At 52.4% G+C, this 18,604-nt stretch overlaps 1 protein-coding gene across 2 annotated transcripts in view; it reads left to right on the top strand.

Moving 5' to 3' along the window:
* ANXA6 (annexin A6) overlaps window positions 1-18,604 on the top strand; it is a 46,881-nt gene that overhangs the window by 495 nt on the left and 27,782 nt on the right. For both annotated transcript variants that reach the window (XM_059174078.1, XM_059174076.1), the window contains exons 2-7: window positions 9,365-9,408; window positions 14,048-14,138; window positions 14,825-14,919; window positions 15,432-15,545; window positions 16,862-16,952; window positions 17,842-17,921. In XM_059174078.1, the coding sequence (XP_059030061.1) occupies window positions 9,391-9,408; window positions 14,048-14,138; window positions 14,825-14,919; window positions 15,432-15,545; window positions 16,862-16,952; window positions 17,842-17,921 (489 nt within the window). In that variant the 5' untranslated portion in view covers window positions 9,365-9,390. The remainder of the gene's footprint in view (window positions 1-9,364; window positions 9,409-14,047; window positions 14,139-14,824; window positions 14,920-15,431; window positions 15,546-16,861; window positions 16,953-17,841; window positions 17,922-18,604) is intronic.

The following is an 18,604-nucleotide window of genomic DNA, read 5'->3' as shown; positions in this document are numbered from 1 at the left end:
AGGGGCCGGGGGCATTCGGGCGGAGGCAGCGCTGGATGCGGGCCGCGCTTTGGCTGGGGTGGGAGGCTGGAGAGACTTCGAAGACCTGGGGTTGGGGGCAACCGGACTAGTGCGGGGTGGGGGGGAGTGGGGGCGGGTCTAAGGACCGCAGGGAAGGGTGTGGCTGAGGCCTAAGACTGAGGCATGCAGGAAGAGGCAGACCCTCCACAGTGGCTTGTGTGTGTTGGGAGTGGGGCTCTCGGAGTGCAGACCCTTGGGGGACTGCCTTGTTCACACCCCAGGAGACCACCTCTCCCCTTTGAACCACTGCGGGCCTGAAGGGGACTTGCAGCTGGGCGCTCAGGGCATATGCCCCACCCTTCTTCCTGCTCCCCGGAAGCCCAGTTTAGGCCTTCCCGAAGCTTAGGTCTTCAGATAACTCCCAAAATACCAGCAATAGACTGAAGTGCCCCGAATGCAATCCCAGCTCCTCCATCGACCTGCAGCTGTGACCTTGAATCAGGAGTTTTCCGTCTCCCTGTCTCAGCGTATTCCAAGTCCGGAGCTGATAAACCCAGCCCCTCTCCGTGGAAATGATGGCTGTCGTTAACATTGATTTACTTGTCAGCTGCAAGGAATGATTACAGATTTGGGAGGTCTTCATTACAGACTTGCCAAGCCTGGGCTATGCTGGTAGGCCCTGTAAGGGGAGTGGAGGGGTCCTTTGGGAAGAGAATCTAGCCTCTGCTTCCTTCCTAGCCCCTCCTTTTCTCTAAAGCCCCGCGGGTCTTCTCTGACTATTCCAAATTTGGACATATGGCTCCGGGGTTGGCCAAAGGACTCGGGTTTCCTCAGCCTGCCATTTTTTTCACTCACTTCCCCCTTCTGCCGCACCCAAAGCGCACCTGAAATTGCTGACCCCACTGACCCAGAAGGGATATCCTGCCCTGCTTTGCCCTTCCAGGTGAATGACCCTTCCAGCTGCAGCTCCCACAGACCGTGCCCTTCTGGCTGGCAGGCCCCGTGCCATGCAAAAGGGCACTGGCCTGCGAGTCCTTGGAAAGCAGAGTTACTGTTCCCGGTGCTGGAGGGGTCCTGGGGCAAGGTTCTTCCCTGCCTGGGCCTTGGTTAACCATCTGTATAGCAAAGGCTGCTGAACCGCCTGCCCCTTCCAGCTCTGGCACTCTAGGATTCAGCTGTTCTAAGACTTAGGATTCTGGGAGTTGGGTGGGGCTGGGGAGGGAGGCCGAGGCCTGCATCCCCCTCTGCAGCTGTGGCAGTCACTCATCCATCTTCCTCTGCCTTCCACCCTTTGTTCCCAAAGTACTGGCTGCTTGGATTCAGAAACTATTTGAGGTTTCTGGGTAAGGGCAATAGCTCTTGCTGGGGCAGAATGTGGATACCAGTGTGCAGAGGAGGGGGTTGTCCTGGGGAAGGGCCGGACCTCACCTGTGGGAGCGGACCCTGGGAAGGGGTGGAAGAGGCTCTGCAGAGTTGGGGAGCTGCCAGCGCTGGGAGCATCCGCACTGCAGCACCCAGCAGGAGCCTTGGGCCACCTGGCTCCAACCCCCCTGCCCCGCCCGGCGTGGGTGGGTGGGCACACCCACTCCCTCTAGGCCTTGGTTCCTTCCTCCCTAGAGGGGCAAGAGATGTGCCCAGGGCACAGCTGGTAAAATGAGTTGGGGCTGCATGACTCCTCATGTTGCATTATTCTAGGACTTTCTGGGGAGGCCCAGGGGTATCACTTACCCTCACCCCACCCAGCTTCTCCAAGATACTTCCTGGGTGGGGACAAAGTGCAGGATGTGGTCTGTACCCTGATTTCTAAGCATGCAAGTCCGAGTCTTGTCTGCACCCCTGCCACCCCCACCATGGTGGAGAGGAAGTCTGGGGGGAGGGGGGCGAGTCCTCTATGCTTGTAAACTTCTTGGCTTGGAATCCTGCCGCACTGCATTTCCTTTCTGCCTGGGGTTGAGAAGCTCCCACAGGGACTGGCTGTGGAGGAATGACTGTCTTTGGGTTCTTTGAGCCTCAGATAACCCGTCTGTAGAAAAGAGGATGAGGCTGGTCCGCACGTCGTAAGATTGTAAGATGGCAGATGTGAGAGTGCCTTGTGAACTGCAGAGTGCAGGGCACCGAGAAGCAAGGGCTGCTCTTGTCCTCTCGGAAGGGTGTGGTGCTTGAGAAGGCAGGTGACCTGAGCCTTGGGTTCCTCATCTGTAAAATGGGTGTCCTGGGACCTCTTAAGTTATAATTAAATCGTAACGTCCGTTATTTACTGAACCTTGCAACTTGCCAGGCTGTACCCTTCATAGATTGGACACTGCTGCCGTGCCCATTTTGCAGATGTGGAAAGTCAGCCCTCTGAAGTTTAGGGGAGAAATACTACTAAATGCACGTGTGTTTCCCATGAGTCGTGGCCAATTCCTCAGCTCTAGGTGTGTCTTCTTTTCATCTTCACCATGACTCCTCTGAGACAAGCGCTATCTTTATCTTGTTTTACATATGAGGCTCAGTACTTGCCCAAGGCCACACAGCTCCTGAAGAGCGGGTCAGGCTTCAGTCCCAGGAGGGGTGGTTCCAGCCCCTGTCCTGTTAGACATTACGCTTCTCTGTCTCTCACAAAAGTCACCAGAACAGGGATTCAAACCCCGGGCCCATCCACTTCCAAGCCTGGGGCAGCCTCTGATGATCTAACTGGGGCCTTGCCCAGCCCTGAGATCAATGGTTCTGGGTCAGGAGTGGGAAAGACATTGCTCTCTAAGAAACCCTAGTGTCTCCTGTCTCGAGCTGGAGGGGGTGTGCCCAGGCTCAGGGCCAGGAATGGCTTTTACCCGGGCTTCATCAGAGGCTAACTCCCCGAGGCCAGTGGGGCTGGTCCTGGTATCTTCCCGCAGGCTGGGGGAGGAGCCATCAGGAAAGGGGGAGGGAAGGATCCCCATCTTACAGGCCTGGAGCCTCTGAAGTCCTGTGCACACGTCCTGGGAGGGACTAAGATCATTTTCTGGGGTACAGGAAGAAATTATTAGGCCTCTTACTACATATGCTTTTAATCTCATGCTTATAAAATATATTTTTATCATGACGAATACTCACTATTTTTTCCTTGGTTACTGGTGGCACATAGGATCAAAAAGATGACAGATTACAGCAGCAGATTGCCAGCTTTGTGTGTGTGGGAGACTCAGCTGTCTCATTTTTTTATTCTATCCCCATCTCCTACCAATGAACATGCTCAGTAAGGATTTTGTTGAAAATTGAGCTCCTGCTTAATCACTAATTTTCTTTACCACATTGGGTAAATTGTACTTAAACCTCAAGTCATTGCCTCTCCTGGCTATAGAATGAGGAATAAAGCACAGTTTGAAGACCCCTAGACTGGATGTCCTTTTATTGTGTGATTCCCGCCTCCCCCCCCCCCCCCGCAAGGGGTTCACTAAAGGAGCATTAAAACAACTCAGTGCATTTCACCCAACAATCCTTATGAGCCACACCCTGTAGTAAGGGGTGCAGCAAAGAAGCAGACACAGTAATCTTTAAGGAACAGTAAAGTTGGGGCACCTGGGTGGCTCAGTGGGTTAAAGCCTCTGCCTTCGGCTCAGGTCATGATCTCAGGGTCCTGGGATATCATCGGGCTCTCTGCTCAGCGGGGAGCCTGCTTCCCCCTCTCTCTCTGCCTGCCTTTCTGCCAACTTGTGATCTCTGTCAAATAAATAAATAAAATCTTTTAAAAAAAAAAAAGAAAGAAAGAAATAGTAAAGTCATGATTCAGAAGATAGAAAAGTGATCACATGCCAAAAATTTTATTCTAGTCACTGACTAATGACTGGACAGCCAGATGTTCTGACCAGCTTGAAAGAGGATCAGTGGACACTTTTATTAAAAGGAATGTACAAATGGAGGCAAACTGGTTTTTCTGGTGGAAGGGGAGGGAGATTAATTGGACCTTCACCAAGTAGAACACTGAGCACGTCTGTAAGAATTATTTTGCATTACCATCATTTACCTACAAATTACTGAGCTGTAAAATTGCTCAGACTGAAAGCATAACCTGGAGAGGTTGAAGTCGAGATTTTTTTCCTAGAATACTTTGGAGGCAGGCAGCCTCCATCTACTCAAGGGATGATGAAATCCACAATGGTTGAATCCAAGCCAGTCAAAAGTAGGTGGTTTCTGAGTGCTCTGGGGGTTCAAAGGAGAGAGAAATCCCTTTTGGCTTCCTGGATGAGTTGAAAGAATCACCTAGGAAAATTTTTAAAAATTGCCAAAGTCCAGGCCTCACCCCAGAACTGATGAATCAGAATCTCAGGGAGTTGACCTTATGCTTTCGTAAATTTGAAAAACTCCCCAGGTGGGATTCATGAAGGCAGGATGGAAAGCTTGATGCTGGATAGGCAATGCTGGTAGAAGAGGTTCTTGGCTTGGTGGGGCAGGGAAGGGGTGAAAGGGAAAGAGGGGAAGGCAGATAAATCAGGAAGGATGTCGCAGGCCTTCAGTGCTGAGCAACAAGGGCCTGCATTAAAGGGGGTCTCGGGACACGTGGGCAAGCAGTGACACAGCTCAAGTTAGAGTTCCCAGGGCTCCCCTGGGGTACAGAGGTCTGGGGGAGTTTTTGCATGACCTTCCATGTTATTTTTGATTTTTCTCAAATTTCCTTCCTGCACAGTCTGGTTTCACCCCCTTATACCCAGCATTTCCTCCCACCCTAAAAGCACGCTTTTCCTCCAATGCATGCAAGATACCTTCAGAGGACAAAAATGCTTCTTCTTAGGCTGGTGTTTTTGTTCTGTCTGATATTCCCTCTCTCCTCCATCGGCTTCATTCTATGACATCCAGACTCTTGCTTGTGCCCACCTATTGGCCTGAACCCCTAACATGTGTCTTTAACTTGATACACGCATCACACATTCAATGAGAAAGGACAAGGTTAAAAAAAAAATTTAGAAAGTTGTAGTGTTTTTGTCCTGCACACCCATGTCTCATTGTGCCCAGAACCCCACCAATCACAAGTGACTGGGATGACAGATGCCACCCCATATTAAACATTAAATGTGTTCCTGGACCAGCTGAGTATTTTACCTGCATTAGCCCATTGAATTTTCACAGAAAACCTTATGAGATTAGCATTTTCTAGATGAAGAAACTGAGTTGAGAGAAATGACAGAACTTGCCCTAGGTCACGAACTAGGAATTTTCTGGAATTTTCAAATTCAAATTTGAACTCAGGCCCGGACTGTAAAGCCTACATTCTTTATTATGATGCCATGCTGCCTCCCTTGTAAATGTTTGGGTTTATCATAATAAAAACTACCATTTCCTGAGCCTTTACTTTATAATAGGCTTAGGGCTTTTCATCTGCTGTTTCATTTATTTCTCAGTGTTTTGGGATAATTTTTATGTGCATTTTGCAGGTGTGGGTACTGAGATTCAGTGAGGGTAATTTACCTAAATCACAAATGGGAGGGGGGTGGTGCAGAGCTGTGACTCACAGTAAGGTTCAACCTCAAAGCCCATACCTCTTGCATGAATTAGCAAGACCTTTCCCCTGTCCAGTTCTCGGTTTCCCTAACTCTTTTTTTTTTCCTTTCCTTTTTTTTAAATTTTTTTTTGTTAAGACAAGGGAGTGGTTTTTTGTTGTTGTTGTTTTTTAAAGATTTCATTTATTTATTTGACAGAGAGAGACAGTGAAAGGAGGAACACAAGCAGGGGGAGTGAGAGGAGGAAGAAGCAGACCTCCCTCCAAGCAGGGAGCCCGATGTGGGACTCGATCCCAGGACCTTGGGATCACGGCCTAGGCTGAAGCACAGATACTGAACGACTGAGCTACCCAGGTGCCCAGTTTCCCCACATCTTGCACTTGGCCAGCGGCAAGCCGCATGTCCTGCCAGCTCTGGTGTTTTCTCTCCCCCAGAGCTTTCCTCCTGGGATCAGTCTGCAGCTCCCAAAGGGGAAGGAAGGAAACATGATTGCTTGTGGGCTAAAGGGCTAAGGCAGGGGCAAGCCATGGTAGCATAAAGCTAGGAGACTCTACCCTAAAATGGATTTCTGGAATGATCAGCCACGATGAGCCCTCTTGGATAGGCAGGTCAGAAGAGGTTCAGGGTTTCTTGGAGGAGAGAGGCACAGGTTTAGAGTGGCCATGGCTGCCAGTCTTGAGAAGCTATTTCAGCCAGGATGATAAAACTTGCATATTGGATAGGGGGAGGTTTGGGGGAAGAACCCTCCTGGGACTGATATCCTGAGATTCTGCTGTGAAAATCCATGGTTGGAATCTATAAAAAACTTTCTCATCCACTCTGGATATGCCTGAAGAGATAGTGATATTATCCCCATTTTATAGATGAAGAAACTGAGGTCCAGAGAGAGAACCTGACTTGTCTGAGGCTACAGACAGATTGGGAACCACACCTAGGTCTTTTTCTTTGGCCTCTCCCTAATGTCCTTCCTGTTGCAGCCAATGTCCACAGTTGCGTGGGGGCTTTGGACCTGGGGCTCAGAGGCACAGATACTGGCCATGGTCTGGGCCTTGGCAAGTCACTTACCCTCCCTGAGATGTCTTTACCTCACCCAGAAAGTGAGGGGCCTGATGTAGTAGTGGATGCTTAAAGGGATGCCTGGGTGGCTCAGTTGGTTAAGTAGTGGATGCTTAAGAAACCCTGGGATTCTGAAACATTGTACATTAAACTTTTTATTCAGCCAATTTGAGAGGTAGGGTCTGGGTTGCTCTGGGAGAGAGCAGAGATCCTTGTTAAGCCAGGTAAACAGCACCGCTATGATTAGTTCCAGAGTTTTCCTGAGTCCACAGAGCCTACAGAGGTCCCCTTCCCTCCCCCCCACACCCCTAAACTGCAGTCTCCACATCTAGTTCTGGAAGAAGCTTGCTTTGTGTGTATATACAAGACTGTACTTACATGAAGCACATATAAACCGCTCTCTGAGCTGAGAATATTTTCCCAAAGACTCAGAGGCCCTTCCTCCAAGCTGTCTCTCCTTGAAAAGGGGCTCTTGTCCAGACAGACCTGGGCTGCAGCCAGCAGCTGAAGTTTCCAGCAACAAGGCCAAAGGAAAACGCTTCCAGTGTGGAGGTGCAGGAGACAGGCCTCAGCCCTCCCTGCCCATGGGACTTCCTGGGCCTCCTTTGGTCCTTGTTGCTGTGCTGGACTTGGGGGTCTCTCACAGCCTGCCCACACCGTGCCCCAGGCAGGGAAAGCCGGAGCTGGCTCCTGGCCAGACCCTGTGGTAGATGAGGTTCCCCATCCCCTGCAGGGGGAGTTTCCACTTTCTGGTGAGAGTTGCACATTTGTACAGAGGGGCCCCTGGTTGTCAGGGAAATAGCAGTGTTTCCTCCAGCTCTGCTGGGGTTGCAGGCAGATCTCTGTCCTCTGCTGTTCCTCCTCAGCCCCACCTCCTGTCTGTCTGTCTGCTGACCACGATATGGGGACTCACCATCAGGCACTGGAGCTACGGGCAAACACGACAAAGCCGGGTCAGAACTTCCCACCAATACAGTGAATGCCTAGTGTCCTGGGCTCTGCCCTTGGCATAAGTTAATGTCTCATCCTCCAACAACCTTCCAAGGCAGGAAAGGGCAAGCCCCAGTTTTGTCCATGAGGTGACCTTGAACTCAGAGATGAGCAATGTGTTCAAGGTCATGGAACTAATAAGTAACAAAATGTATTTGAATCTAGTCCTGTCCATCTGACTCCAAAACCTGTCTTCTCCTTACTGTGTTGCACCGTCCCCAGCAGGATTATGGGCTGAGGTCAGGAAGGGCCAAGTTCACCTAAGTTGTTTTTTTTGTTTTTTGTTTTTTGGTAGTGGGATATGTGGGGAATGGAAAGTATTGAGCTGAAATGCCACCCTGGTTTTCTTCTAGTTCAACTCCTTGTAGGTCTTACTGAATAAGCCAGATAGAGTTCATTATTCTCATTTTTAAAAAGTAATACAGAGACATGGTTTAAAAAGATCAAATGGAACCATCCCGACTGAAATGGAAAGGACTGGCCCGTCATTCTCCTCTTGTCTCGGGAGAATGGCTTCATTTACACCTTTGCCTTCCTGCTGGGCATGCTCACCCGTCTGGGCCCCTTTTCTTCCCATTTCCAAGCCAGTGACAGCCCTTTCTCCATTTCTTTTTAGGTGTAAGACACTTGTTTATTTCTTCCCTCTAGATCCTGTCTCCAACACACCCCCCCCCCTTTTTTTTTCTTAAGATTTTATTTATTTGACAGAGAAAGACACAGCGAGAGCGGAAACACAAGCAGGAAGACAAGGAGAGGGAAAGCAGGCTTCCTGCTGAGCAGGGAGCCCGAAGTGGGACTCGATCCCACAACCTGGGATCATTACCTGAGCTGAAGACAGACGCTTAATGACTGAGCCACCCAGGCATCCCTTCAACATCCTCTTTGAAAGCTCTTATCTCCTGTTTGTCCTCACAGGGAAGAATCCAGAGCCTTTACCATGGCCTCAGGCACTGGTCCCATGCCCCCATTCCCTGCTGCCCCACTAGCCATCCTGAGTCCCTTGACCACCCCCCGCCCCAGTAGCCACGTGGTTCGTGATCCTCTGACCACTTGGCCTAGGCTACTACTCCTTGTCACTCTCTTCTGACCAAGTGTTATCTTTTTCCCTTACTTTTTGCCATTTGTATTTGTTATTCTTCCCCATTATAGAGTAAGCTGCAGAAAAGCAGGGTTTTAAAAATCTCTTTTATTGATTGCTCTACCTCAGTGCCAGAACAATGCCTAATCAGAGCAAATGCTCAGGAAATGCGCACTGACTTACCCGGAACCGGAAGCTAGTCCTTCAGATATTTGCAGCAGGTGGCCCAGAGCCCTTGGAGCATTCTCGTCTGCAGAAAGTTAATCCCAGGCTTCTGGAACCCTTCCTGGTGACTTAGCATAGAGCATGTGTGGTGCAGATAGCTTGGACTCTGGAATCTGCACTTCGTTGAATTCAGTTTAAGCTGTGTGACTTTGGGTAAATGCACAACCTCCCTGACTTCCCATTCTCCATTTCCTCCTCTAGGGAAAGGGGAAATCTGATGCTGGGAAAGATCACCGTGAGGATTAAGTGGGACATGTGGGAAAGTGCCCTGCATGGCCTGGAAGAGTCATGTGCTCAGTGGCCATGCCCTGTCTCCCTCTCAGTTCCCAGTCCCTCTCTCATAGTGGTGTGAGTGTCTGGACCAGGCCAGTCTCTCCATTGTCTTCAGAAAAATGCATCTAGCCCCAAGGCAGGTCTGGGTGTAATTTAACCTAAAGGGCTGGGTGCAGCTGGAAAGCAGCAGGGGGAGCATACCTTCCCTTGGGAGGTAAGAAGGATGAGGAAATTGGGGGAAATCATGGAGGGAACCAGATCTCATGGGTCTCTTTCTTCCCCACAGTGTTCCCTGCTGTAGAACCTGAGATCATGGCCAAACCAGCACAGGTAAGGAGCATCTCCCCTCCTGGAGGCTGTGGTCTGCCTTTCCTGGGCTCTTATAGTCCCTAGGTCTGCTCTGCAGATCTCTGGTACCTTCCTCTAGAAAGGAGCAGGACAGGTTCTTAGGCTTTGCTTGCTCCCGTTACAAGTCACACCCTTTTCTGTTGCAAGTGCCCAGTGACCACACACAACATCCTAAGCAGAAGAAAGAGATGTGTACTGGCTTATGTGACTGACAGTCCAGGGCTTCAGGTTTGGCTGGTTCCAGGGACCCAGTTGATATTGTCAGGATTCTGCCTCTGTGAATTGAACTTACTCTGGGTGGCTTCCTTTGTGGGTGATCCTTCCCTGATTTGGGACCCCAGCCACCAGCCGCCATGGAGGAAACAATATAATTTATTTACTTTATATCACTTTATAAAGTGATTCCAGGGCAAATCCTAGGTTTCGTTCTCATTGGCTGTACTGGTAGTGACCTGGATTCAGGTGGTAGAGTTGGTCCTACCTGAACTGCATGGCCTAGAAGTGGTTCCCCAGCATGAGAGGGTTCTCTCTGCTTTGGAGCTGGAGGTGTTCCTTGTCACGTGCATCTGGAATTAAGTTTCCCTGCTTAGGACACCCCCGTCTTTCATGCTGCAGGACCACTTTGCTAGGCAGTAGAAATGGAGATGTGACAGAGCTTTTACTTTTGGGTGTGGCCAGGATCAAGTTCTGTCCTTGCGCAGAGCTGGGTGTCCTGTGCCAAGCTTCACCCGAGACTGATCCCAGTTGGCTTGCATTAGAAAAGGAGATCCGGCTGCTACAATGCTGGGATGGCGAAGGGAGAATGAAACCAAGGGACGCCTGACTAGGCCCCTTTTGCTCCTCGCTTCAGTCACAGAGCTACTGGCCATGGACATAATAGAAATACTGTGTGATCTTGGGAGAGTTCATTACCCTCTCTGGGCCTCTGTTTTCATGACTCGTCACCCAGTGAACAAGGGCCTTAAGGATATCGATTCACAATTTTTGAAGAGCACAGTGTGTCATGTGTCGCAAGATCGGTACTCAAGAGTCCCCTCCCTATCACCCTCTGAGGAGCGTCCTTTGCACAAGTGGCCTCTCTGACCGGGAGGAGAAAGTGTTAGTGGTTACGGGCAAAGGTCCAAGCCATAGCTTGCTGTTCCCCATTTTCCGTATGTAGTCATACCGCAGCTACTTCCTGGGAGGACTTCAAAGTGCAGGGTTCTGCAAGACCTGAGTGGCCAGAGCAGATCCTGGGAGAGCAGAGGGGCCCGGACCCAGGGTGTGGGTCTTTGCAATCCTGCTCCAGTGTTCCCGGCCATACTCAGGCCTGGCTGACCCGTGGTTTCTTGTTGCCACGGACCAGGGGCCTGCAGGCAGTCTGCAAGCAAGAGTCCCACGGTGGCAGGGCCTTGGGGTTCCCTCATCCCATGAGATGAGCTGGAATCCCCCACACACGGCACTCGTGCCCTGGTGGAGGCTATAAGGGAGCTACGTGGGCATGCGGGAGGAAACGGGGAAAGGGTCCTGGAGAGTTACTGGGGGAGAATAGGGAGCTGATGTGCTTTGGGGGGAGGGGTTGCTGGAACAGATGGCCAGAGAGGAGAGGGTGTGTGTTGTGGGGGGGGGGGGTGCGGGGCGGGCAACAAAGGTAATTTGGCACGCTGGGAGTGCAAGGGTTTGGGCAAGAGAGGAGTTTGCAGAAACAAAGCCAGGGAGTCTGAGCAAGGTCTTCCTTCCATTCTTGAGCTGAAGTTGGTATCCATTGCTTCCAATTATGGACACCCCAGTTCTGCATCTTGTGCACCCCTTTCCCCACACGTCCCCATGCACACATGCACAGAATAAGGCACTCCCTCTTTTCTCTGCTCCAGATCACCCCCCAGTTAGTTCTGCTGTGTTAATGGTGCTCTTTCCTTCTAGAAGAAGGGAACTGGGGACCCACAGTTGTGACAAAATAGTGTGGGGACAGAAAGGTCCCGGACGCATGGCTCTGCGGCGTTCATGCCACAGGGATGGTCTGGGGTGGAACTTGCTGGGGGCATGAGAACACTGGGGACCGGGCAAAGGGGCAGGCGCTGGTGCCCGGAACTCCAGCCGCTGCAGAGATGAGGGCCCAGTCAGGTGTGATCACAGGAGCTCTGAGGAGGCATCCTGGCCTGGCAACCAGCTCTCAGGAGAGGCCAAGGCTTCCACTCCCGCAACAGCTGGGATGGGTCCCAAGACCTCAGAGCCCCAGGGCCCAGGCCGCTCACCAGCTGGCAGCAGGACCTGCTGAATATTTCAGGGTGGAAAGTCCCTTCTGTGCTCTCCCATCCCCGGGGCCATGGTGTCTAATGCCGGGATCCTGCCTGCGGAAGGAGCACAGGCCATCTAGGTGAGGTGCAGAAGTGGGGACACAGACTTTATCAGGTTGGCGTGAGGATGACTGATCGTGGGAGCCCAGGCCTGGGTGATTTGAGGGCCTGTCTCTGTGCCTCTGAATGTGACCAGTGCTAAGGCCCCCCATGTCCGCCTCTTCTAGTAGCTGTGATCCCGAGGGCCCCTGGGAGAGTTGATTATCCTTATGCAAAGACACACCTGGGAACCTGGCCTCGCTCCTCACTAAACCGGTCTCGAAGGGAACATTTGGCTCCAGCTCCCTGTCAGTCATTCCCTTCCCCCTGGAGGACATGACCTCATCTTTCAGTGGCAGTCCTGGCCCTGCTGCCCGCTGTGGAAGGAGGGGCCGGCTGAGGTGGAGGAGCAGCATTTGTTGGCGGGGGAGCTGGCGGGGAGCTTGGCCGGCTGCTGAGGCCTCAGCCCTTCCACCTTCTCCTCTTCTCGTTCCTTCCTGGCAACTTGGAGTCCCACGGTCTTGGCGACCTGGGGTGTCTGCACCGAGCACTGAAGAATCTGTGCTGAAGAATCTGGGCGGCCTCCCCGATGTTCTCGCCTGCTCTTGCCTCCAGGGCTTGACTGTGCTGTTCCCTGCATGAAGCCTTCCCCCTCTCTGCTGTTCTGTCCCCTGCCCCCTCCTTCGGGGCCCCCCGCTGTCACTTGTCCTTTAGGACTCAGTGTAGACGTCCCAGCCAGGAAATCTAATTCATTCTGCTCAGAATATACTCGGTCATTCATCCATCCCTGTGCCTGTCCCTCTGGGAAACATATTCAGTGGGGGCTTGGTTGTGCCAGGCTTTGTGCCAGGAGTTGGGAGGCATCCGTGAGCAAGACAGACAATCCTAGGGCTTTCTAAAGGGACTGACTCTTTTCTGGTCTGGGTGTTTCGCCCGCGTTTCTCCTGTGTCCAAGGGTGCGATCGGGTTGCAGGGGACTCACGGATGGCGGGAAGAGGGCCGTGTCCTTTTTGGTCACCCGCCCTGTCAGAACTTTAAATAGCCACCCTGCGCCCACGCATGCATACCTCAGAGGAGCAGCAGCTGCAGACAACCGGGGGTAAGCCACACGTCTGGCCAGGTCCTTCAGTGTGCGCACCGGGAGACGCAGGAGGTGGTTGGAGGCTCATCTTTGCACTTGCTTCTTACCCCTTTAAGGTGCACTGTATGTGGGCCACCCCAATCCTGGCCCCCTCCCCTAGCTAGAATCGGCCTGCCTCCATCTTAGGGTATCAGTGATGAGTTCTATGCTGATTTGTGTGCTTGTCTCTCTCCTCTGGGTTCAAAGCTCATGAAAGACAGGGCCAGGTCTTCTTTCTTCCTGAATCTTCTGCCCTTTGCATTGGAGCTGGCCCAGGCTGAGCACCCTTTCACCGTGCCATGGGTTCCGGCATCCCCAGCCCTCCTAGCTCTCAGCCCCTCTCCCAGCCCCTTGCTTCTCTGGGGTCATGTAGCTGACCCACATCTGACTTCTCTGTGAACCAGCCCATTGTGCATTCAGATTCAATGTCTGAGATACTCTTGCCCTGCCTCTCCTCCCTTTCACCCTGAAGACCCAGCCAGCTTGTCCTCAGATGCCAGCTGCCAGCTCAGTTTACCAGGCCCAAGGGGCATTATCTTTTCTTGGCACTGATTCTGAGGGTGGCTCCGGGCTTCCCTTGGGCCATGACCTCACCCTCAGATGCCAGTGGCTGGAAGGTTGCTGGAGCTGGAGAGCAGAGGGGACTGGGCCAGAGATCTGGGCTCCGTGGGGCCCTCAGCAAAACGCTTTCCTTCTTTGGGCTCAGTTTCTGTGTTTTTGTGATACAGATAATATTAAGTGCTTCTGCAAGTTGGAATCCCAGTAAAGGAGGCAAAAGGGCTTTGTAGACTGTAAAGTGCCATAAAAATATGAGGAGCTCCTGTAACTCTTACAGGGATCATTCCTACCCCTTGCACTCAGCCTGGCTTTCTCCTCCCTCCTGGGTCCTGGGAAGCTTGTACTGTGCTGTGGGCTGGACGGAGCCACCGTCCCACAGGGCAAGGGTGCCACCGTCCCACAGGGCAAGCCCATCCCACAGCCTCGGGATGGGCTGTGGCAGGAGGTCCAGGGAGAGCTGTCCCTACCCTTGCCTGGGCTTCCTGTAGTCAGGGCTTAATTTTGGTGGAAGGGAACTCAGCCTAGACTCTGCCTATTGCCAGGGCTGAGAGTGTGATCGGGGGGTGGGGCTGGGAACCCCGTTTAAGGCCATGGTCAGCGGCTTACCTTCTGCTTTTTCTCTCCCCAGGGTGCTAAGTACCGTGGTTCCATTCACGATTTCCCAGACTTTGACCCTGGCCAGGATGCCGAGGCCCTGTACACCGCCATGAAGGGCTTTGGTGGGTGCTCAGTCACCAGCGTGGGGGCATTCCCCCATGGGGGCCCAGCCCAGAGCCCGTCTGGGGGCGAGGGTGGGGATAAGGTGTGGAGATGGGCTCACTCATTCTTTTGTCTCCCGTTTTTACTATTTTTCATCATTTTCTAATTAAATATTCCAGACCAACCCAAAGGTCTAAGGAATAATAGAAGCTTCCCCTGCAGGCCTGCCACGCAACTTGACAACTAGCCCATGCTTCCTCATGGAGTTGAAAGCTCCTTGGAAGGTCCCCTCCGGAAGCTTCAGCCCTGCCTTCCCCTTGGGGGGAACTGCTAACCCGAGTTTGATGCTGATGATTCTCTTTTATTTTTCTTGTTGTTGAAAGAACCCTATCTTGGGTGTTAAGATGCCTGGGGTTTTCTAAGCCAAGTCTCACTGTGAAAGTTGGAGTGAGTCCTCGCTGCTCTCTGGGACTCATTTTCCTAACAGGTCTGATGAGGGGCTGGATCACAGGCCCTCTGAGCCCAAATGCTGTGGGTGCTGTGATCCTTCTCAGTCAGGGCTTGACCGGTCTCCATAGATCCTCCGCCACCAACATCCCCGCCTGATGAACAGAGAAGGCTGGTGCTGAGGACGGCAGGGAGCAGCCCTGGTGGGCTTCCTGGAGGCTGGTTGGGGGAGGGTCACCAGTGCCCTCCTGTCTTCCAGGCAGTGACAAGGAGGCCATCCTGGAGCTCATCACTTCTCGGAGCAACAGACAGCGACAGGAGATCTGTCAGAGCTACAAGTCCCTCTATGGCAAGGTAACCATGGCGACCGCGGGGCAGGTGGGGCGGGCCTGTGCATTCATTCAGGGTCTCTCCTGTTGTATCCTCATTCAGCCTCCATGCTAGCCAGGCCCCATTCAGCCACAGATACATCCATGGTACTTGCTGTGTCCTTGGGCACTGGCTGGGTGCTGGTGCCCACAGGTGAATGGGACCTGCGAGGTGTGCACCCGTGGATTTCCAGATGGTGGGAGAGACACCCCATAAGCAAGGGAACAAACAGTGCTGTGGGGAGAGGCCCGGTGCCATAGGCTTGCTCCTGAACCACCCTCTGCTCATTACGTAGCTTTGGGCAATTTCCCTGACGTCTCTACGCCCATTTCTTAGGGTTAATGAGAGCCCATACCTCCCAGACTGACACTGCCATGGGCTTATGTAGCCTGGTGCCTTACAGAGCAGGTGCTCTTTAAATGTAATTCTTATCCTAAATGTTCTTCCTCTTCCTCCTCCATCGCCTTCTCCCTCCCCACCCCTGACCCCTGACCCAGGACCTCATTGCTGACTTGAAGTATGAGCTGACAGGAAAGTTTGAACGACTGATTGTGGGTCTCATGAGGCCACTTGCCTATTGTGATGCCAAGGAAATTAAAGATGCCATCTCGGTAAGGAAGCATGGGTCTGCGTGTGTGTTGAGTGGGGGTGTGATATGTGGGGCAGATTCTGGTCTCTGCAGCAAGTACTCACAGAGCGCTGCTGTAAGAGGCTCAAACCCTGTCCCAGAGGAGTGCCACGGTCTCCTTCAGATGGCCAGATGTGGGACAGATGTTGGCAGGAGACAGACCTCAACGCAGCAGCTTCCAGCCCTGAGGAAGCAGGATATAGGGGCATAAAGACAAGTTGTGCCCAACACCCCAAGGCCAAGGGCATACTAAAGGAGGGCAGGAGGGCAGGCTCAGGGTGGCTTGAGAGGCATCACAGAAGATGAGAGATCAAGTCACACCCAGAAGCCCCAGGGAGGATTTGGTTGATCAGAGTGGGAGGGTCCTTCCAGCTGGGTAAGAGGTCAGCAGAGGTGGTGGAGTGTGTTCAGGTCAGGAAGCGTGGCTAGCTCTGGTTGAAGGAGAGGGTGGCTCCCTAGCAAGTGGGGAAAAAGCAAAGCCCTTCAGTGCATCTGCACTTTATTGTCTGTAAAGTGCCTTGAGCTTTGTCCCAGATGACTGTTCAACATGAATTTACTTGCCATATTGGTAAGTTTAATGATGTGAGAGATCGCCTTTTCAATCTCCTTGTGATTTTGGCAGAGCCACTGGCATCATTTCCATTTCACGGATGAGAAAACAGGGGCCCAGAAAGACATTTTTTTTTTTTTTAAGATTTTATTTATTTATTTGAGAGAGAGACAGTGAGAGAGAGCATGAGCACGGAGAAGGTCAGAGGGAGAAGCAGACTTCCCATGGAGCTGAGAGCCTGATATGGGACTCGATCCTGGGACTCCAGGATCATGACCTGAGCCGAAGGCAGTCGTCCAACCAACTGAGCCACCCAGGCGCCCCAGACATTTTTTTGATTGTATTTATTTATTTGAGAGAGAGACAGTGAGAGAGAGCATGAGTGAGGAGAAGGTCAGAGAGAGAAGCAGACTCCCCGTGGAGCTGAGAGCCCGATGCGGGACTCGATCCTGAGACTCCAGGATTATGACCCAAGTCGAAGGTAGTCGTCCAATCAACTGAGCCACCCTGGCGTCCCCAGAAAGACGTTTCTTAATGAAAGGTCAAAGCAAGCTGCTGGCAGAGGCAGGACTAGAACCTATGTCTTCTGAGTCTCAGGGCAGCAGCTCCAGTCTGGTGCCCGAGAGCTGTGGTAGGGGCACCCTGAGTGTTGGGAGTGTCATAGCTCTGGCCACTCTAGGAAGGCAACCCATGGTTGCTGGTGGCCTCCCATCCCAGCCCTGACTCCCATGTCCCTTCTGTTCTCCCAGGGTATCGGCACCGATGAGAAGTGTCTCATTGAAATCTTGGCTTCTCGGACCAATGAGCAGATCCACCAGCTGGTGGCAGCATACAAAGATGGTGAGATGGGCAGGAGGGGCCATTCAGGACTTAGCTATGAAATGAGGGTAATTCCAAGAGTAAGGACACTAAGGCTACCCATCCGCCATCTTTCCTCTTGCCCTCTGATCTGTCATTTCTCCTTGTCAGAAATAGCTGCTCTGTGCAATGTTCTAGGTTCTCAGAATATGGTGGTGGGCAGAACCCATGTAGTCCCTGCCTCTTCGAATGTACAGATTAGTGAGGTAACAAGGGATACAGACAATACGCAGGTCAACACAATGATAACACATTGTTACACAATGAAGTAACAAGAATCAGACTTTAATTCTGGAGGACGTTCTCCAGATAAGTGTGTTGGGAGGGAATGAGGAGTCCGTTGTGTAAGGAATAGGGAGAAGATCCTGGCAGGCAGAGGGAATGGCAAGCCCAAAGGCCCTGGGGCAGAAATTAGCCTAGTAGCTAGTGTGAGGCCAGAGTGGTAAAGGGCAAGGCAGGATCACACAGGGCCTTGCAGCCCAAGAGAAAGAGGCGATGCTTGATTCCAAGTCTAGCGGGAAGCAGGGGAGCCTGTGATCGGAGAGGGCTTTAAAAGTCACCCTTGTTGCTGTGGATTGGAGAGGGAGGGGGAACAGAAGCAGGGGAAATAGTTAGAAGGCTCTAGCCACTGTCCAGGTAGGTGACCACAGTACCTGGAGTAGGATGGCACAGGTGTGGATGGAGGAAGTAGACAGGTTCCATCTCAGTGTGTCAGGGGTCAGTGCAGAAACCTGTGAGAGTACATGTTGGGTCTTACCGTGACAGCCCGGAGCCTGGATGCTGGGATCATACTGGGGACAACAGGGACCTTTATCCTGGATCCCTGAGGTCTCACGGGGATGGGACTAGAGCTTGTGTTCCTTTCCTGCAGCCTATGAGAGAGACCTGGAGGCTGACATCATCGGTGACACCTCTGGCCACTTCCAGAAGATGCTCGTGGTCCTGCTCCAGGTTGGTCCACATTGGGGTCCTCCCGGAAGTTCCCTACCAGAGTGCAGGCAGAGGGCCATGGGTACCATCTGCCTCTTGTCCCAGACAGGGTGGCCTGTGAGAGGTTCCTTGGTGGCTCCTCGGGTATAAAGTCCTCCTCAGCTGTGGCTACTCCCCAACTGCCCATTTATCCTTGAACTTGAGATGTTTTCTCTCTCTCACCTGGGTGTGGAATCCGAGCATGGAGGGGTTTGCTGTGTCGCCCCTGGTTTGTGCAGGCAGGTGATCCACATATCCCTTTGCACACATCTCTGCTCTCTTGTGCCCAGGAAAATCTTCCCGTGACCTCCATCCTCTCTTCACACCCACCCCTCCCCCTCCTCTCCAGGCCTCCCTCCCGCCATTGCTTCCCCAGCCACGGCTGCCACGGCTGGCACGTCCACGAGTCACCCGCAGGGATGTGACATTTCTGGGGCTGCCTGCACTGCGTCTCCCACAGCCAAGCCCTGCGGCTCCTCCCTCCCATCCCCAGAGACATAAGAAGGACCATGAAGTCAGGGCTGCAGACTGGCTTCCATTTGCCAAGCTGGTTTTTTTTTCTCCCTGGTTTTCCTACACAATGTTTTTTTTAAATATTTGAGTTAGTTACTAACATTTAAAAATGGGGAATTTTTACTCAAAAGCCAGATTTCTACATTCTTTAG

This window comes from Mustela lutreola, chromosome 5 (genome assembly GCF_030435805.1).
Source record: "Mustela lutreola isolate mMusLut2 chromosome 5, mMusLut2.pri, whole genome shotgun sequence".
In the NCBI taxonomy this organism is placed as follows: domain Eukaryota; kingdom Metazoa; phylum Chordata; class Mammalia; order Carnivora; family Mustelidae; genus Mustela; species Mustela lutreola.
This window is presented reverse-complemented; position numbering and strand designations above follow the sequence as displayed.